This window comes from Globicephala melas, chromosome 1 (genome assembly GCF_963455315.2).
Source record: "Globicephala melas chromosome 1, mGloMel1.2, whole genome shotgun sequence".
NCBI lineage: Eukaryota > Metazoa > Chordata > Mammalia > Artiodactyla > Delphinidae > Globicephala > Globicephala melas.
The window spans coordinates 150,647,833-150,667,278 of record NC_083314.1 but is presented as its reverse complement, the minus strand read 5'-3'; the positions used below and the strand labels follow the sequence as shown (position 1 = coordinate 150,667,278).

The 19,446-nt window shown below is 53.3% G+C and overlaps 4 protein-coding genes across 16 annotated transcripts in view; 2 read left to right on the top strand and 2 right to left on the bottom strand.

Moving 5' to 3' along the window:
• Positions 1-2,626: 2,626 nt before the first annotated feature.
• On the bottom strand, positions 2,627-14,354 carry MUTYH (mutY DNA glycosylase). Of its 4 annotated transcripts, none has more exons than XM_060306163.2 (16): positions 13,886-14,354; positions 10,748-10,874; positions 10,053-10,201; positions 9,922-9,961; positions 9,734-9,807; positions 9,560-9,601; positions 9,407-9,478; positions 9,216-9,329; positions 9,033-9,130; positions 8,806-8,950; positions 8,658-8,721; positions 8,291-8,482; positions 8,050-8,186; positions 7,812-7,964; positions 7,594-7,635; positions 2,627-5,730 (listed from the first exon to the last, which is right to left on the bottom strand). In XM_060306163.2, exons 2-16 carry the CDS (start codon positions 10,866-10,868, stop codon positions 5,725-5,727), a joined length of 1,449 nt encoding a protein of 482 aa, XP_060162146.1. In that variant the 5' UTR covers positions 10,869-10,874; positions 13,886-14,354; the 3' UTR covers positions 2,627-5,724. The 4 variants fall into 4 exon arrangements, with proteins under 4 accessions (XP_060162146.1, XP_030725826.1, XP_030725825.1 ...); XM_030869966.3 differs by lacking the exon at positions 2,627-5,730 and adding an exon at positions 5,795-6,517 and having other exon boundaries at positions 13,886-14,351; XM_030869965.3 differs by lacking the exons at positions 2,627-5,730; positions 13,886-14,354 and adding exons at positions 5,795-6,517; positions 13,526-13,840.
• Positions 2,629-5,924, top strand: HPDL (4-hydroxyphenylpyruvate dioxygenase like). Its single transcript, XM_030869978.2, has one exon. It carries the CDS (start codon positions 4,392-4,394, stop codon positions 5,505-5,507), a length of 1,116 nt encoding a protein of 371 aa, XP_030725838.1. The 5' UTR covers positions 2,629-4,391; the 3' UTR covers positions 5,508-5,924.
• Positions 13,801-17,699, top strand: TOE1 (target of EGR1, exonuclease). Of its 2 annotated transcripts, none has more exons than XM_030869974.3 (8): positions 13,801-14,215; positions 14,948-15,090; positions 15,177-15,217; positions 15,405-15,459; positions 15,588-15,746; positions 16,012-16,271; positions 16,473-16,632; positions 16,712-17,699. In XM_030869974.3, the coding sequence occupies exons 1-8, from the start codon at positions 14,164-14,166 to the stop codon at positions 17,330-17,332; spliced, it is 1,491 nt and encodes a 496-aa protein (XP_030725834.1). In that variant the 5' UTR covers positions 13,801-14,163; the 3' UTR covers positions 17,333-17,699. The 2 variants fall into 2 exon arrangements, with proteins under 2 accessions (XP_030725834.1, XP_030725833.1); XM_030869973.3 differs by having other exon boundaries at positions 13,803-14,215; positions 15,363-15,459; positions 16,712-17,695.
• The window catches only part of TESK2 (testis associated actin remodelling kinase 2), a 130,918-nt gene continuing 129,010 nt past the window's right edge, over positions 17,539-19,446 (bottom strand). For all 9 annotated transcript variants that reach the window (XM_060306124.1, XM_060306122.1, XM_060306129.1 and 6 more), the window contains one exon: positions 17,539-19,212. In XM_060306124.1, the coding sequence (XP_060162107.1) occupies positions 18,491-19,212 (722 nt within the window). In that variant the 3' untranslated portion in view covers positions 17,539-18,490. The remainder of the gene's footprint in view (positions 19,213-19,446) is intronic.

Below are 19,446 nucleotides of genomic sequence, written 5' to 3'. Positions count from 1 at the left end.
CCTGTAAAATCTGCATATAACTTTAGAGTCGGCTCTCCACACCTGCAGTTCCGCATCCTCGGATTCAACGCACCACGAATGATGTACTACTGTAGTATGTATTTACTGAAAAAAAACCCTGCATATGAGTGGACCCGCATGTAAGTTCAAACCCGTGTTATTCAAGGGTCAACTGGGACTTCCCTGGCAGTCCAGTGGTTAAGACTCCACACTCCCACTGCAGGGGATGCGGGTTCGATCCCTGGTCAGGGGAACTAATAAACTGCATGCTGCGCAGTGCGGCCAAAAACTTTTTTTAAAAAAAGGGCCAACTGTACTAACAATTGCCAATCAACTACACTTGCTCTCACCTCCACACCTTTGTATAAGCCGTGTCCTCCACCTGGAATACTTCACTCCCAACCTCCGACACATAAAGGTACCCCTCACCTTGTCAATTCCTACTCAAACTTCTGGTCTCAGCTTCTCCTGGGAAGCCTTCCCTAGTCCTCCAGACAATGTTAGAAGCAACAGCCTCTTCACTGGCCTCCCCATTCTGCCCTTGCTACCCTCCATCCTATTATCAACTCAGCAGCCAGCGAGGTTCAATAGAAATGTGGAGTCTGATCCGGTCACCCTTCAGCTTAAAGGTGACCTCCAGTGGCTTCCTATCTTGTTCAGAGTAAAAGCCAAAGTTTGCCTTATGGCTACTATTCCCCCTCCTCCCTATCCTATTCCAGCTGCACTGGACTTTTGCTCCAATACACCAGCCCCATTCCTGCCTCAGGGCCTTTACATTTGTTCCTCTTGCCCCTTCACTTCCTTCAGGAATTAACTCAAAAGTCACCTTCTCGCAATTCTGACATATACTACAACATGGATGAAACTTACAGGCATCATGCTAAGTGAAACAGGCCAGTCACACACACACACACACACACACACACACACACACACACACTGCACGATTTCACTTACATGAGGTACCTAGAGTAGTCAAAATCATAACAGAGACAGAAAATAGAACAGTGGTTGCCAGGGGCGGGGGGAGGGGAGAGTGGCGAGCTATCTAAAGGGTACAGTGTCAGCTGTGGAGGAAGGGTTCAGCATATGGATGAAGTGATGGTTGCGTGACATGAATGTACTTAATACCACTGAACCGTACCTTAAAAATGTAACGTGGTGAATATTATGTGTGTTTTACCACACACACACACACACACACAAACAAACACACAAAGTCACCTTCTCTGAGGTCTTCCAGGTCACTCCTTATAAAAAGTCAAGGGCTCAAGGAGAAGAACGGAATCACGGGGAGGGAGGGCAAGGGCAAGGCCAGAAAGGAGGGAGCATCCGAGGTCGCCTCCTGGATGGGGAGGGAGCTCCGGATGGGCGCGGCCAGAAAGGCGGGAGTTTCCGGGAGCGGATTTCAGGGGAAGCAAGGAAGGAGGGAACTTGGGAGGGGCGGGGTGAGGTAAGGGAGGGGAGGGGGAGGGGAGGGGAGGGGCGGGGTGAGGTAAGGGAGAGGAGGGGAGAGGAGGGGGAGGGGAGGGGAGAGGAGGGGGAGGGGAGGGGAGAGGAGGGGGAGGGGTGGGCCCTGAAAGGTGCGAGCTTTGGGGCCTCCTTTGCGGCTGGGAGAGGGAGGGCGGAGGAGAAGGGAGAGGGGAGGAGAAGGGGAGGGGAAGGAGCGGGGAGCGGGCGGGGGTCAGGATTTCTGTAGGGGCCGAGTGTGCCTCGGGTCTGCGAGCTCCGAGAGTTCGACTCCTCTGCCCTCCACAGCCCCCATCTCCACCTCTGCTGACCTTGTCGTTGTAAAAGGCGGATGTATAGGAGAGGCGTCACCACCTAAACTCTCCGACCCGCGCGCCCTCCAGTGGTATTGGCCGGTTTCCTCAGGTCTCGACCTGCGCGCCCACCCTCGTTATCAATAGCTCCAGGAGGAGTGCAACCGCGGCCAGGCTCGGAGGACCTATCTTGGGAAAGTTCCACAGGGTCCTGATCGCAGGAGGACACCAGTCTGATCCCAGGAGGTCACGGCCAAGACGCCAGCAGGGCTGCAGGAAGTAGAGTCTAGTTCTCTAACCCCAACTGGTCTCCAGAGCCGTCTGTGCACTGGGCCAAAGTCAAGCACAGTGCCCTTGCTGGGCAGTGTACCCCAGACAAGGTCACCCTTTTCTTTCTCTTTTTCTTTTTTTTTTTTGCGGTACGCGGGCCTCTCACTGCTGTGGCCTCTCCCGTTGCGAAGCACAGGCTCCGGACGCGCAGGCTCAGTGGCCATGGCTCACAGGCCCAGCCGCTCCGCGGCATGTGGGATCTTCCCGGACCAGGGCACGAACCTGTGTCCCCTGCATCGGCAGGTGGACTCTCAACCACTGCACCACCAGGGAAGCCCCATCCTTTTCTTTAAGACAACCCCCACTTAGCTTCCAGAAATCTACCCTCCCCCAGGTCAGAAGTGATTGGTCAGGGGTCCTGTTTCTGTTCCCTTTGTCCATACCTGGAGCCCTTGAGTGGAAATTCCTCCTCCCGGACCAAAGGCCTGGAAGCTGCTCCCTTGGGGCCCCAATCATGAGAGCTGGGGCAGAGCATTGTCTTTTCTGTACCAGCCCTCTCAGATCCCTATTCCCAGGGCCCCCTCCCCCAGAATACACCACCAAAGCCAGAGCCCTCCCAGTGCCTTCCCAGTGCTCAGGACTACGGAGGAGTAGCCCTTTGTATGCCCTGACCCCACAGTCAGGCCCAGGTTCACAGGCTAAAACCTGGATCTTTTGCCAGGCTGCACCATATACTATTTCATTTAATCAAAACAATCCCACTAAGTAGGTACTATTATTATTCCCATTTTTATAGATGACGAAACTAAGATTCAGAAGTTAAGCAATTTGCCCAAAGTTATACATGTGCTAGTAAGTGTTGGAGGTAGATTTTTAAACCCAGGTCTGTCTGGCTTTTGGAGTCCATGTTCTCCAATTCACTGGAGTGCAGAGTAGCACCAAGTACCTTTCACCACTGCTTCAGGTACTGCCTTCCTGGCTGTAGGCCTGAACACCCAGCCAGGTGTTTTTCTAAGCCCTGTCCCCTCATCACATCCTTCTCCCTCCTGCCAATGAAACTCAACAGTAAGTCATCACACCAGGCTGCCTGACAAATGAATCTCTTTTGCATTGCCTCAGACCACAGGCATCCAACCCAACTGTCTCCCCAACCTTATGCTCCATTGCTCCTCTGAGGGTTTGGCTCACATTCCTCACTGAGCTTTTGCTTATGCCATTTGCTCTTCGTGGAATGCCCTTCCAAACCCTTCAAGAGCTACCAGGTGAAGTTCCAGAAGACTCCGAATTTCCTCAATCCAGTGATCTCACACAGTTCTCAGTGGCAAGGCCTGAAATGCCCCCAGAAAGCTCCTCTGGCCTAATACCCAGTCAGGAAGCTGGAAAGAGCAAAGAGGACTTATTCTAGTCCTAATAGAGTCAGGAGGGTGAGAAAGGATGCCTGTGCAGCTGTTCCTTTCAGATCCTGAGCCACTGTTTTTTCTCCAAATCTTGTTTGGGACAAGGGCGTAAAAAATGTTAAGGGAGAAGTGGGGTTGAAAAGGTGCAGCTGAAAGATTTCCCAAAAGAGAGATGCATTTAGGAGCTAAATAAATGGTCTATCTTCCTATAACATAAATTTCTCTGGACCATTTTGGGGAAAAAGTGAAAATCTGTAACTTAAAGCATTTTATTCTATTTTAAGTTTTAAAGGAACATTAGGCAATTAAAAGCAAAATTCTCCAAAAATTTTAAGCTAAAACATGAAATTGCTAAGAAATTCCGTGCTTGTAGAGGGAAAATTCGGACTCTTCCCCCGACTAGGGCTGATTCCCTTTGCTCTGAGGTTGGGGCATGAGTAGGAACCCAGTGCCTGGAACCTAGTGAAGGCAGCTATTGTGATCTCCAGGGTCCGGGGATGGGAGGCTCAGTGCCCAAAGGTGTGTGGCCCAGCCAGAGGCCGTGGGAAGGTCAGTGCCCAAGAGTGAGGCCCAGCCAGAGGTCATGGGAAGGGTCAGTCCTGTGCCCCCGGTGTACTCTCGGCCACACAGGCTGAGCGAGGGGGTGGAGAGTGGCAGTCACTGGCTCCGCCCCCCTCTCTCGCCCCGCCCCTGTACTGGCTCCGCGTGGTTCTCTAGAGCCACAGCTCAGACTCGGTGGTCTCCAGGCAGCCCCAGTTTGGCGTGCTTCGGCAGAGGGAACCGCAAGACCCCAAGTGGTCCGTTTGTGGCTTCTCCCCGAAAAAGATCGAGGAACGCGGTCTGCAGGCAAAATTGGACTCCACCGGCTTCTGACGACAAGCCAGGGACTGAGAGTCTCCGAGTCCCGGACAAGTGATTGTCCCCAGGGGAGGGACAGGCCGGGGACGCCATCCAGACCGCCATGGCCGCGCCGGCCCGCCGTCTGTGCCATATCGCTTTCCACGCGCCGGCGGGGCTGCCCCTCGCCCGGGATCTGCAGCGCCTCTTCGGCTTCCAGCCCCTGGCGGTGCGGGAAGCAGACGGCTGGCGGCAGCTGGCTCTGCGGAGCGGCGACGCGGTCTTTTTGGTGAACGAGGGCGCGGGGCCCGCAGAGCCGCTGTACGGCCTGGACCCGCATCATGCGGTGCCCAGTGCCACGAACCTGTGCTTCGACGTGGCGGACGCGGGCGCCGCCGCCCGGGCGCTGGCGGCGCTCGGCTGCAGCGTGCCGGTGCCCCCTGTCAGCGTGCGGGATGAGCAGGGCGCCGCCACCTACGCCGTGATCAGCTCGCCGGCCGGCAACCTCAGCCTGACGCTGCTGGACCGCACTGGCTTCTGCGGGCCCTTTCTGCCCGGCTTTAGGCCTGTGCCCTCCGCACCTGGCCCGGGCTGGGTCAGCCACGTGGACCACCTGACCTTGGCCTGCACCCCCAGCAGCTCCCCAAAACTGATGCGCTGGTTCCACGACTGTCTAGGCTTTCACCACCTGCCGCTGAGCCCAGGTGAGGATCCGGAGCTGGGCCTGGAGGTGGCAGCAGAGTCCGGGCCCGGGGGACTGAGGCTCACCGCCCTGCGGGCCCCTACGGGTAGTGCTGTCCCTACCCTCGTGCTGGCCGAGTCCCTGCTGGGGGTCACCAGCCGACAGGACCAGGTGGAGCAGTTCCTGGCCCGGAACGGGGGACCTGGACTGCAGCACGTGGGGTTATACACACCAAATATCATGAAAGCCACTGAGGGTGTGGTAGGGGCCGGGGGTCAGCTCCTGACTCCTCCTGAGGCCTACTACCAGCAGCCAGGCAAGGAGAAGCAGATCCTGGCTGCAGGGCTAGAGCCTAGCCTGCTGGCCCGACAGGGGGTCTTGCTAGATGGTGACAGAGGCAAGTTTCTGCTTCAGGTCTTCACCAAGTCGCTCTTTGCAGAGGACACTTTCTTCCTGGAGCTGATTCAGAGGCAGGGGGCCACTGGATTTGGCCAGGGCAACATTCGGGCCCTGTGGCAGTCCGTGCAGGAGCAAGCTGCCAGGGTCCAGGAAGCCTGAGAAGGGCTGAAGCTGGGTGTAGCCGCCTGTCCTGGAGCACTGGGGAGTCCAGCACAGGGCCTGCTGGAACTGAGAGACACCCACAGAGGCCTGGAGTGAAAGGCTTTGTCTTTAGGAGCCAGGTGTGGCCTCCATCTCATCGTGCCAGAAGTTGAATCTCACAGGGGTCCAAAGAGATGGGACTTTTTTTTAAACTGTGAAACGTTTCTCATATTGTCTATATCTAACATATATGCAAAATGTAAAGAATAAAGGAATTACACAATTAGGAAATAGAACATAACCAATATTTTTGAACCCTCCTTGTGTCCTTCTCTGACCCCATTTCTCTCCACCACACTCCCAATATTATGATTAAAAACCCTCTGCTTTTCTGTATTGTTTCACTGCATATGTAATGTATCCCTAAATAAATGGTTTATTATTTGAGGTAGGAATCTAAGACAAAACAAATCCTCCTCTGTGATTCCCCTCTCCCTAGGGACCAGCCACTGCAGGTGGGAGGGGCTGAGTCAGAGCTGAGCTCAACCACCTGCTCTAGGGTGATAACACAACTCCAATCAGAGCTGACCAGAGACATGGACTGAGAGCACTGGATGTCAGCCACTGGCAGGGGCTCCCTGCAGCTGCCTTCTTCTCTTCTGGGGCTGGAGGAGGACAGATCACTCAGGACAGAACACTCCCCTCCTCCATCTGCCCAGGGCTGGCTAGGAGCTCAGCAGTGGAAGTCAGGACCAAGCAGGACTTTACCACTTCCTGGGTCCCTCAGAGGTGAGGAGTGAGGGGGCTAAGGAGAAGGTGGAAAGTCTCCAGAATGACTACAAAAATCAGCACTTTATTAAACAGGATTCTCAGGGGGTGGGGGCTTCCAGAGGCATCACTGTGTCGCACTGTTGAGGCTGGGTGCATCAGCAGGGGATGTGGGGCCGAAAGAAACTATCCAGGACTTGCTGGCCTGCGCTGGGCTTTTTCCATCTGGACAGGGTGGACACCTGGGATCTTTTGGAACCCTGTGCAGAAGCCGAAGGAAGGAGGTACTGAGGGGGCAACAAAGAACCTTCTCCTTCCACCCCTCCCCCCACACCACTGATCAAGCTCAGATTCTAGCCTTATATTGTAAAGCTTCCATCCTGTTACCAGTATCTAACTCTTCGATCAACTCTCTAAAAGGCAGCCTGAGGACTTCCCTGGTGACGCAGTGATTAAGAATCCGCCTGCCAATGCCGGGGACATGGGTTCGAGCCCTGGTCCGGGAAGATCCCACATGCCGCGGAGCAACTAAGCCCGTGCGCCACAACTACTGAGCCTGCACTCTAGAGTCCGCGAGCCACAACTACTGAAGCCCGCGCACCTAAAGCCCTAGAGCCCGTGCTCGAAACGAGAGAAGCCACCGCGATGAGAAGCCCGCACCGCAACAGAGAGTAGCCCCCACTCGCTGCAACTAGAGAAAGCCCGAACACAGCAACGAAGACACAACGCAGCCAGAAATTAATTAATTAATTTAAAAAGGCAGACTGAGGCAGTCTTCCTAAGATGCAAAGATGACTCCTCCCTCCACCTAAAATGCTTCAGTGGCCTGGCGTTCACGTTCCTGACTGGCCTGGGCAGGCCCTGCTCACCGCTCCAACTAAACCAAATGCTCACAGCTCCTTGAGCGCTGCAGACTGTACTGTACCCCACCTTTGCTCACACTACTCTTGGGCCTGGAAAGAACGTCTTTACAGCTGATTCCCCTTCCAAACCTGGAGAAAACAATTCATTTCCAGGACCCAGGTTACCAGCCACTCCTTCCAAGCAGCCATTCCTGATTCTTGCCTCCTAGATAAAAATGATAGCTCCCCACTTCATATCCCACAAAATCTTGTACAAACATTTCACACACCTGTGACACTACTGTCTCCATCATTTGCTCTTGTCCCCTCTCTACCCTGGACCCAGATTGTAAAGTCTGGTCAAGAACTATTTCTCTCGCCCCAGTGAAGTCTGTAATGGAGACTGTTCACCCAAACGTGCATCATTTGCCTCACTGAAAACCTGTGGATTTGGTCCTGGAGAGAGATGGCTGGGTGAGGGCCAAGACACTCACCTTGCAGGTCCCTGGCTGCTGGCCCTCGTATACACGGAACACCTAGACAAGAAGAGAGGAGGAAAGTGCAGGGCTGGCATCTGACCCCAAAGAGCCCTCAACTTCATACCCCAGCACCTTTGTTTAAAATATGCTTTTTTGTTTGCTTACATAGTAACAGGTTCACTTAGAACATGTAGGAAACACAAAAAGTACAACGAAGACAACAAAGGTAGTGCCTTTTTCATGGCGGTGGAGACAGCAGCGGTGTGAAACTCCTCCCGGGTCAGCCAGCGAGCTCCAGGTGGTACAATGGCCACTGGGGTCTGTTCTTCCAGGGCCAGACCGTATACTTGATATGTCAGCTTGATGTGAGAGAAGGTGTGGACCACCTGGGGGGAGCGTCAAGAGGCTGAAACAGACCTGCGGATGTGGCCACAGAAGCCATCATTCCTGGCCCCTCCTCTGCTCACTCACCTGTCCCAGGTGCCGAAGGCGGGTGGCCGGGACGGGCCCAACCCAACTCTGCAGTTCCTGCAGCAGGGCCTTGCGCTGGTGCTGCCCTGAGGGCTCTGCGGTCACAGATGGGAACTCCCACAGTCCTGCCAGCAGACCTGAGAGGGAGGGCAGCCAGGTATCTGTTAGGCCTTAGCTACTGATGCCTCTATTTCTTCCTTGTTGCTCATGCCACCTCCCTGCACTCCGAGGATCAAGGTACCTGAGTTGGGCCTCTGCACCAGCAGAATTCGGGCACCCCCAAGGGCCCTGGGCTGCTCCAGAACACAGGTGGCAGAGCACTCCTCCCTGGGGGGCCTGCGACTGACCTTTCTGGGAAAGTTGGCCACTCCCAGGGTCTGGTCCCAGGGCTCTGTGGGAGGCGCACACAGCTGGCACTGTCCAGTGTTGGGAGCTGGGAACAGAGATCCAAGAGCCCCACTCAGGCCACGTGGGCTTAGGTGCCAAGCCCAGACAGCAGGCCTTGGCCCAGCTCTGTAGAATCTTACTCAGACTGTAGAATGAAATGGAATGAGGCGGCCACAGGCAGCTCCTCGACAGTACAGGGAAGGGCTAGGGCTGGCACTCACCACACTCCTCCACGTCACGACTGCCTGGCGGGCTCCGTGAGGCTGAGAGCTGTTCCCGCTCTACCTGAGAGTCAGAGACAGGGCAGGATGTCACGGGGCAGGGGTCACTCCCTAGGACCCCTGACTGCCCCTTCCCCAGCTGGCTCACCCTCTGGTGTGCCCGGCACAGGCTCTGCACAGGGCACTGGCTGCAGAGCGGGCGCTGCGGGGTGCACACTGTGGCCCCCAGCTCCATGGCTGCTTGATTAAAGTCTCCTGGCCGGGCTGGCTCCACCAGCTGCTGGGCTAGGCTCCTACAAGAAGGGAACGTTGCTGTGAGCCAAAGATCCTTTGGAGACAACTCTCCCAATCTCCCCCATTACTCCAATATCCTACCAGAGCTGCTGGGAAACAAGGGTGCTGCTGGGATCAGCACCAATGGCTCGGACACGGCATAGCACCCGTACTACGTTCCCATCCACCACACCGGTTGCCTGGCACAGAGGAGTCCAGGAGTCAGCCTGGTCTGGGAGGAGGGAAGGTGGGCACACACAATATGGGGGTGGGCTATGGGCTCACCTGGCCAAAGGCAATGGAAGCAATGGCTCTGGCTGTGTACCGCCCCACACCAGGCAGGAGCCACTGCAGGGTCTCTGCTGTACGTGGCATGTGGCCCCCTAGCTCCTCTACCACCTGATTGGGATGCGAAGGCTTAAGGTTATAAGATACCTGAGGCCCTGGGGCTCCCACGCCCCCCGCCACCCTCTTACCTTCCGGGCTCCTTCCTGTAGCCGCCGGCCTCGAGAATAATAGCCCAGGCCAGCCCAGAGCTGGTTTACCTCCTGTGGGTGGGGTCAGAGGTCAGAGGGATCAGAGGTCGGTCCTCAGTAGTCCCCATTCCCCGACCTTAGGGTGGCTCTCACCTCCAGGGAAGCACTGGCCAGGTCCTGCAGCGTTGGCCACTTCTACAGCCCGAAGGCAGGCAAAAAGAGATGAAGCCAAAGGTGAAGGAGGTGGAAGAAGCCTTCTTTATTCCCACCCCAAAGGAGTCATCTGGGGTCTGGACCATGACCCTCCCCTTCATTCCCTGAAGTCACCTGCATCCATCGGTTATAATAGTCGATCACCGTGGCAACCTGGGTCTGCTGCAGCATGACCTCTGAGACCCACACTGGGGAAGAGGGGTTGGTATGAGGACACGGCTAACCAGCCCTGCTCCTAGCCCACAGACCCAGACCTGAGAGCGTCCAGGCAAAGCAGCCCTGCTCTCAGGAGATGTACTCACCAGCGTATGCCCGCCTGTCCAGGTCCACCTCACCCTCCACCTGCCAATGAAATTCCGGATGGGCAGTTAGTGTGGAGGGGGCTGGGCACCAGCCTCCCCCACTCCACCATCCCCACCCCTCACCCACCTACCCGCCTTCTCCAGGGTAGGTCCCGCTTCTCTCGGTCATACCAGCTCAGCAGGCTCTTCCGGAAGACTGTCACCTCAGCTGTGTCTCTGAATAGATGGTACGGGGAGACAGGGGCCTGCAATCTCACCTCCTCCTGCTGCCTGGCCAGGCCTGCTGGAGCCTCAGAAAACTCAGGGATCATCCTTGCACAGGCTGCGCACCAGAAATCTGGGGCACTGTGGCCTGGTTTCAGTCTGTTCCACTTAAAGCTTCCCCCACCCCCAAGCCCTTGCTTAAGCTTGGGACCTGGAGTCTCTAGCCCTGGGTAGCCTTAGCCAAGTTTCTGGCCTTCATTTCCCAGGGTGATACCCCTGGCTCCTTTGTCTCTGGGTCATAATGAAAATCCATGTTTCCTCCAAGCATAATACATACCTGTGCAGGGCCTTCCCATTTACAAAACACTGACAGGTTGATAAACTCATTTGATCCCATGAGAGCCAAGTGAGGAAGGAAATGCACAGACTACTACGCCATGTCACTGGTAAGAAAGCAGCTATTCAGAGCAATTATCCCAAAGCCACAGAGGAAAGTCAGAATTAGAACTTTAATTAGTTCCTTAATGCCTTGATACATACCATGCTCCCTTCCCAGCCTGAATCTGTCCCCTTTCACGGCCAATTAAACCAGCCCCTGAGTCTCTAAGACCAAGCTCCTCACCGTCAGGTGCAGACGGCTTGGCCTGGCTGCTGCTGAGGGCACGTTTCTCCCTTCCCTCCTGGCTGGATGCCTGCTTCCTGCAACGACTTCGACTTCCCACAGCTGCTCGTGGCTTCCTCATGATTGACTAGAAAGGAAAGGCCCAGCCAAAGTAGTCAGTCGCCATGAGGCTGAATCTTAGGGCCCCGCAGAAGGTAAAGCTACCTCCCTCCCCACACCATTCATATAAAGTGTCTAGCTTTTCTCCAAGCACTCCCCAGATGCTCATGGGTTTGCTCTTGGCTGCCTGTGGCACTGAGGTATGACCAGTAGGGCTGAGGTCCTGCAAGTGGCCTCAGAGGAACCAGCATTAGTATAGTCTTGGAGACATAAACAAAATAAGAGGCCAGGGCTGGGCTGAGTCAAGGACCAAAGCCTCCTGTGCGGGAGCACCTGTGTATCCCTGGGAGTACAGGTGTAGGTAGGAGGTTTATCTGCTTAGAGATGTAGCACATTTACACTGAAACAGCATTTAGTAATCATCTAGTCCAAACCCTCATTCTATGGAAAGGAGAAACCTCTGTGATAATGATTTAAAACATAAAATGCAAAGAGGGAAAAAAAAAAGGAGAAACCAAGGATCAGAGAGGGGAAGGAAAGATTTGCCCGAGAGAAGATGGCAAACTGTGGCGGGGCGGGGGGCGGGGGAGGCAGGGCGGGCACGGGGATGAGCTATTTTTATTCCTAATCTCCTGATTTAGTAGATCATAGCCGCCTATCCATTAGTAATGAATGAGAAAACACATCTGGTTGATCTTCACTCTTCCCTTATTGTTCTGGCTGCCTAACAGAACAGTAGCTAACAGTTAGTGAGTGTTATATGTCAGACCCTATGCTAAGTGCTTTACCAGATTTCTCAATCTCCTGACAACTCCATGAGGTATGTTCTAGGATTACCTTCATTTCAGTTATAAGGAAACAGGCTTGTGATTAAGCAACTTTTCGATTCAAACTCCGAAGGTCTGCCTGCAGAGCTTGCACCTGGCTATACTGCAGTCCCTGCTGAGCCTCTGGTTCAAACTCTCTCCTCAAACTTTTTAATTCACACCTCATTTTCATCAAGAGATTGCTTCCTCCTTCCGAGAAAAGAATGAATGAATGTACAAACGTACCTCCATCTGCACTTTCCTTGTCCTTTATCCCATTATATGGAGGAATGTTCCCTCCCCCTCCTCCAATCCCTTCCACAAGACCCACCCCCTCCACTTCCTAGCCAATCTTCCTTAACCAAACTCGCTGACTTCCATCATTCATTCTACAATCCGTTCTCTAAAGACTAAAACAATCTTTTAAGACATGATCATGTCACTTTTTTACTTAAAACCTTCAAGAGCTTCCCATTAACTCATTAAACAAATATTTATGGAGCAGTTTTAGGTACTTGGAATACTTCAGTAAATAAAACATCAAAGGTTCCTGGAGTTTATATTATTATTATTTTTAATTTCATTATTTGAAGTCTATAGATGGTTTATTTTATTTTTTGGCCACACTGTGTGGCATGCAGAATCTTAGTTCCCCGACCGGGGATTGAACCCGTGTCCCCTGCATTGGGAGCATGGAGTCTTAACCACTGGACCACCAGGGAAGTCCCAGAGCTTAGGGTCTAATGGGAAATAAATAATGCATACAATCAGTAAATTATATAGGATGTTAGGTGATAAATACTAACATAAAGAGGAAAAGTAGAGCAGTGAAGGGGATGAGTGGGTAGGGGTGTGGGAGTGTTGCAATTTTAAAGAAGGTGGTCAAGGTGGGCCTTATTAAAGTGATATTTGGCCAATGACTTAAAGCAGTTGAAGGAGTTAGCCATGTGAATGGATACCTGTGGGAAAGGAATCCTAAGAAGCTAGTGCAAAGGCCCTAAGGAGGTTGCCTGGTGTTTGTAGAACAATGAGGAAGCCAGCATGGTTAGAATGGAATGAGGAAAGGGTGAGGAGTTGATGAGGTCAGAGAGGTAAAGAAAGTGGAGAGCCCAGGACTACAAGTACCTTGTAGGCCACTGGAGAGGGCTTTGGCTGTCACACCCATTTCTCTTAAAAGCCAATCCTCTTAATATAAGCTTTGTAGGCTCCAACAAGCCCCATCCCCCTCGCTCACTACGGAACAACTATGTTGTCCTGAAATAGTTGGTTCAAAATCCCCAAGTGTCTGTCCTCCTTGAGGCCTCACCCAGTCCATTTCCTCTGCTTGAAGAGCTCTTCTATGTTTTACCTAACAGTTAGTCATTTTTCAGGTCTTGACTTAAATGTCCAAATCAGATCCCCCCCAGTCTTACCCTCTTGTGTACTTCTCCATTGTTGCTCTTATACCAATTTTAATTCCATATTTATTTGTGATTCTTTGATCAGTGTCTGCTTCCCCCACTTAACTGTAAAACTCCATATAAGCTAGGACTGGGTATCTTTTGTTGGCTGTTGTGTCCCCAGAGCCGAGCACGGTGCCAGGCAAATTGTATATAATACTTGTTAAACTAATTTGGGATGGGGTAGAGTAAAAGGAGGTTCCCCTTTTTCCAGAATGGGAAAAATCCAAACAATTCAGAATAATGAAAAGACTCGAGAGAAAGGTTGAAGATGGACTGGAAACAGCAAATAATCAAAGAGATAAAGGGTTGAGAGTCCTTGGTGGGAAGCAGAGCCCTTGGGAAAGGGCTAGTCTACGGTAGGGACAACACTCACGGTAGCAGGAATCATGTCCAAAACCCCTCAAGGTCAACTATATCTCCTAATTACTTACAATCTGTCCCTACCGGAGGCTTAATTCAAATCCTTATTACCACGCGCACGGATTGTTTCAAAAGTGTTCCTGCTAGCCGGTCGCTCTCAACCTCCGCAGCCTCATCTCCTGTCTCCGTCCCGGCTTCTTTCACTTCCTGGAACGCCGTGAGCTCTCCACCCTCCCTGGCAGCTTGCCCCTTCCCAAATATCCTTCCTTCCCCTACACTCCCCAGTCTTTGTATAACTCCTACGCGTGCTTTAAGCTTAGCTCAGGCAGCGCCACATCCTCTGGGGATCCCCACCCCGGGGCCGAATCGATGAAGACAGGGTAACGCGAAGGCCCACGTTCCAATTGTGTTGTACGTAGAGAAAAAATTACCTCCTGCGCGATCTCCAGCGCCCAGCTCCCAGACGAACTCCAGGGGGCGTGGCTCCGGCCAATCCGGGCGGTGAACCGGCCCACGCCAGCCAATAGGCTCCTAGCGCGCGCCAGGCTGGCTCCACCGCGCCAGACCCGGGAGGTCTGAACGGAAGTCCGACCGGTCGGCGACTCCGGGGGCGAAGCTCCGCCCCGTCCCCGACTGCAGGAGCGGAGTGAGGAGACGAAGAGGAAGTCCCGCGTGCACACTGACTATACAAGCGAGGGACCTCGGTGTCATGGCCGCCGACGGTGACGATGGCGCAGCCTCAGCTCCAGCCGTCTCTGACGGTGAGTGGCTTCCCAGGGGCCGCTTTAAAAGCCTGTGCGGTCCGGTGGGGGGAGGGTCTCGGGCTCGTAGTTCTAAGAAACCGATCTCAAGTTTCAGAGGAATAGCGCCTTCTTTCTGAACCAGCCACGAGGAGACTACAAGTCCCGGTGTGCACCACAGTTCCGCCTGCAAAAGCCTAGAGTCTTGGGCGCAGGGCATGTGGGGGCATGTCGGGAGATGTAGTCTGGAGTTCATGGCTCTGTTAAGTTAGGGAGGTTGGGAGTTGTGGTCCACAGGAAGTGGGACGTGTTGGGGCGTTATTTATCAGGCTCTGGGGCATACTGGCTACTGCCGCCGCTTGTGGCCATGAACGGTAGTATAGAGCCTTTGGGATAGTAAAGGGGCTGAAATCATCAAGCCTTGCAAACTATTTCCTGCAGGATGTGAGGAAAAGGAACCTCACAGATCATCTAGTCCTACCTTCCTCTTTTACAGGTTTTGATGCTGAGGGGGAAGAAATTTTCCCAGAGTCTCACATAAGCCACTGGAAGACCCAGGCTTTCTCTCCCCAAATTCAGGACACTGTTCACTCCAAGGCCTGTGTATAGAGCATATGTGATACGCTTGAGGAGAAAGCTGCCATTTCTTGCCTTGAAGGAAACTGCCCCTGCCCCCAGCCATGGCCTAGCTTGGTATCTTTTTTCTTAGGCCCTTGCCTGAGCATTAACATCCGTCACCCTCCTTATCCCCAGGTGGTGCCAGCCAAAGCACAAAATCTGGGGAGGAGCTAGTAGTCCAGGTTCCCGTGGTGGATGTGCAAAGTGACAACTTCAAGGAGATGTGGCCATCCCTCCTGCTGGCCATAAAGACGGCTAGCTTTGTGGCTGTGGACACGGTGAGAGTTGGGAGTTGGGAGAGCAGGTGGTTGTGAAAGGGCTGATACTGTGGACCTAACACAACTCTCCCTTTACTGCACCATAGGAACTGAGTGGGCTTGGGGACAGGAAGAGTTTGCTGAACCAGTAAGTATAAGCCCTGATCTCTTTAGTCCTAGCCTTGGAAGGAGGGGCAGACCTCAACCCTGTAGTGGAGGTCACAGTCCTGGGTGGTTTGGGTCTTTCATGAAGCTAACTCCCAGCCACAGCCACCCCCAAACCCAACCCCAAGGTGCATCGAGGAACGTTACAAGGCCGTGTGTCATGCTGCCAGGACCCGTTCTATCCTCTCCCTGGGCCTCGCCTGCTTCAAGCAGCAGCCAGACAAGGTATGGGCTGATCTCACCTGCATCCCAGGTCTGTGGCTGGGGGGAGGAGGGTTGAGATCCTGGGGAACATCAGCTATGAGGTTTTTTTCTCCCAAGGCTGGATGTAGCAGAATCTCTTCCTCTCCCAGGGTGAACACTCATACCTGGCCCAGGTGTTCAATCTGACCCTGCTGTGCATGGAAGAGTATGTCATAGAACCAAAGTCTGTGCAGTTCCTGGTACAGCATGGCTTCAACTTCAACCAGCAGTACGCCCAGGGTATCCCCTACCACAAGGGCAATGACAAGGTAGGCCTCCAGCCTAGAGACTGCCCCTTCTGTGACTTCATTTCTTACTACTCTAGGCTGGGTGCATGGGGAGGATCTGCTTCTTAGGGAGTATGGGGAATCACTAGTGACAGAGCTGGGGAAACAACACTGTTACACTGGTGAATAGCATTGAATTAGGTGAAAGCAAGGGAGAGCTTTCCAGGTGAGGGACCCTGGGATAAGTGTCCTGCAAGGCTCCCTAGGGGACTCTGTCCTTCCTGATGACCCCTTTCTTTCCACCCAGGGTGATGAGAGCCAGAGCCAATCAGTGAGGACACTATTCCTGGAGCTAATCCGGGCCCGCCGGCCCCTGGTACTACACAACGGTCTTATAGACTTGGTGTTCCTGTACCAGAACTTCTATGCACACCTGCCTGAGAGCTTGGGTACCTTTACTGCTGACCTATGTGAAATGTTCCCAGCTGGCATTTATGACACCAAATATGCTGCTGAGTTTCACGCCCGCTTCGTGGCCTCCTACCTAGAATATGCCTTCCGGAAATGGTGAGGAACTGGTTGAGAGAATGGGGTGGGGCCTGGTATAAGCTTGACTATTTCATTCACTTAAGATATTTAGTGAGCACCTATCATGTGCCAGGCACTGTTTTAGGTGCTGAGGGTTCAGCAGTGAACAAAACAGACAGAAACCCCTACTCTCATGGAGCTTATATGCTAGTGGACCAATACCCTCTTGCGATGTTACAGTGAGCGGGAAAATGGGAAGCAGCGGGCAGCTGGCAGCCCACACCTCACCCTGGAGTTCTGCAGCTATCCTTCTAGCATGAGGGCCCATATTGACTACCGCTGCTGCATGCCCCCTGCAACCTACCGTATTCATTCCACCAGCATCTGTGACAACTTCTCGGTGAGAGCACCTGCCCATTTCCTGGGGGAGGGACGTTTGATGCCTGGAACCCCTCTCTAAGCTTTTTTCCTACCTCTAGGCCTATGGCTGGTGCCCCCTGGGACCACAGTGTCCTCGGTCCCATGATATTGACCTTATCATTGACACTGATGAAGCTGTGGTGGAGGACAAGAGGCGACGGCGACGACGTAGAGAGAAACGGCGGAGGTCTTTGTTGGGCCTGCCTGAGAAACAGACTTCTGGGGAAACCGAGGATGGTCCTCCCACCAAGCAGGTCTGTAGGGTTGGCCTCAAGCCTGAGGAAATTGAGCAGGAGGTGCCTGAGGATGAGACTGGGAACCAACCTGGCTCTAAGCAAGGTCACAAAAATGACTTGGAGATGGAGCAGAGAGCAGCAAGGCCTGACACAGCTGACATGGCCAGCTCGGAAGCTCCAGAGAGTCAAGTCAATCCTAACCCAGTGCCTGGGGATGGATTGCATCGGGCTGGTTTCGATGCCTTTATGACAGGTTACGTGATGGCCTACGTGGGAGTGGGCCAAGGACCCCAGCCCTGTAACTCTGAACCATGGCTACCTGAATGCCACAACAAGGTATACCTGAGTGGCAAAGCTGTCCCCCTCACAGTGGCTAAGAGCCAGTTCTCCCGTTCTTCCAAAGCCCACAACCAGAAGATGAAGCTGGCTTGGGGCAGCAGCTGACCCAACTTCTACCCAGCACTCAGGGCCCAGGAAGAGAAGCTGAGGGTGGAACAGAGGGGTCTGGATCCCTCTAGCCTGTGAGTGTCCTACTCCCAACTACTAGGGGACGGGGACAGGGTCCTGGCAGAGATACTGCTGCATCACTCCTGGACCTTTGTCTTTACTCCAGAGGATGAGGAACAAGGATACAAGTAAGAAGGCTGACCAGCACCTGTAACACAGACTTTATTCATTTTTAAATCTCAAAGTGTCCTGGGAAAGTTTCAAAAAAAAAAAAATCAACAGAAACAAGATATGAAAATATTTGACCAGCTTCATCTTTGGTTATTTCTTATTGCGGCTCTATAAGGACAGACTCTTCCCATAGCTCCGGCTGTAGCAGAAAGGGAAGAAATCAGTCCACGTATAAACCATTTAACCAACTGGGTGTATCACGTGTTGACAAATACATAGAGCAGGCCCTAGGGCCTACAAAACCAGCCCTACTCCCAACACAAAGTTGAAAGTTTTATAGGGCAGAACATTAAGACTCCTTCATAAATATGAAAATAGATTAATCAACTGGAAAAGATCTTTGAATAGGTTAGCTGAGAGCCATGACCACCACTCTGCCTTGCCCTCCCCTTGCATAGAAAGTGTAGTGACGTGGTCTGACCGTGCAGTAAGTGCAAACAGCAATTATTCAAGTGTCTTAAACATTCTGGCAAGAAGCACCCCAGTCTTCAGGTCTGAGAAATAGCCATGCCCTTTATGGTCTCCTGGTCAGCTCCAGGTTCCATCCATTTTAGCTTATATGCCCCAGGAAAGGAAAGGAGACAGACCCGGGATAGGAGAAGAACCTGGGGTAAGAGCTGCCTGCCAGTGCACACTAGAACTAGGAGTCCTCTGGTCCTGTCTGGGGAAGTCTGGGTGGGGGCCAGAGCTCCTTGCTGGATTTCAGAGGCTTGGTATTAGCTGTTTGCCCTAACTAGGAAGGTGTCTCACTGCTGCCTCACCTCATACATAGCCATTGGGCACTGGGAACCCCAAAGTTGAGCCTGGCTTGGCTTAGCCTGCCTGCTCTGTGGGCCCCAGGGAAGAGTCAAGGCTCTGCAGCAAGGGGGCCCTGTGGCTTCAGCTGAAGGTCCATCCCCAAGGTGAGGTGGGGATTAATGCCCCTTACCCATCCAGCTCTCCCTGGGTTTTCAGGCCTATGCCTGAGACAGAAAAGGGGACTGGAGCCAAGTCTCTTGGCCTTTCTTCTACCTCCATCTCCTCAGGGGCACCTGCAAGGCATGGACTGGCCCCCTGAGACCTGGGCCCAAAACCGTTTTCTTCCTGGGGACTGGAGCAGTCCATGGCTTCATGGGCTGGAGCAGCTGGTAGGGCAGATGCTCGGAATGGTGGGATCTCCCTTACTCTGTACTTGTGACTACTGAGGCGTGGTAGGGGCCCATCAGATAGTGATTCTTCTCGGCCCACAAACGGACAAGCCTCTTGATGCAAGAACTCTGGTGAACTAGGCAAAGAACGCCACCGGCGAACAGGTGGGGCAAGGGGCTCCTGCCAATCAGCCATGGGCATAGTTCCAGGCCCTGGTGCATCCAGGTCAAATACCAAGGAGATGACAGACTTGCTGGGCAGGTCAAAGAACTTGACCTTGCCACCTTTGAGGTCCTGGCGAGCACTGAAAGGGTTGATTTTGGGGGCTCGGGCAGCATCACCTCGTTGTGGCTGGTAGTAGGGATCCAAGACATTCACTGTACGTGGGGGCTTACTGGAGAAGATGTCTGACTGGCTTCGAGACAGCCAGATAGTACGTCTTGGGCGTGGGGACTTGGGAGGGATCTTGTCATCCAGTAAGCTCAGTCGCTTCACCCCAGGTCCTTTCTCCAAGAGTCCTGAAGAATAGTGAGTCAAGTCAGCGTTACTCTCACTAGTAATAAAAAATAGAAGCAGCACTTCATACCACAAAGTGTCACCACTCAGGAAAGCAAAGTAGGTTCTGTTGTCCCCATTGCACCAATGAGAAAACAGACTCAGAAGGGAGGCAATATGCCAGCCCACAGCTCCAGGACTTTTTCAGTCATCCCCTGCTCCTTTGCCTTTCTTCTGGACATGGGATCCTGTAATCA

Bases quoted from the DNA above. Each gene is read 5' to 3' on its own strand.
- HPDL (XM_030869978.2), top strand. From the start codon at position 4,392: ATGGCCGCGCCGGCCCGCCGTCTGTGCCATATCGCTTTCCACGCGCCG.
- MUTYH (XM_030869966.3), bottom strand. From the start codon at position 10,868: ATGAGGAAGCCACGAGCAGCTGTGGGAAGTCGAAGTCGTTGCAGGAAG. The intron at 9,131-9,215 runs GTGAGCCCATAG...CCTCTGTGCCAG, and splicing joins CTTCCATTGCCTTTGGCCAG to GCAACCGGTGTGGTGGATGG. The intron at 8,187-8,290 runs GTACCTTGATCC...CCTCCCTCTCAG, and splicing joins GGTGCAGAGGCCCAACTCAG to GTCTGCTGGCAGGACTGTGG.
- TOE1 (XM_030869973.3), top strand. From the start codon at position 14,164: ATGGCCGCCGACGGTGACGATGGCGCAGCCTCAGCTCCAGCCGTCTCT. The intron at 16,272-16,472 runs GTGAGGAACTGG...GCGATGTTACAG, and splicing joins GAATATGCCTTCCGGAAATG to TGAGCGGGAAAATGGGAAGC. The intron at 16,633-16,711 runs GTGAGAGCACCT...TCCTACCTCTAG, and splicing joins GCATCTGTGACAACTTCTCG to GCCTATGGCTGGTGCCCCCT.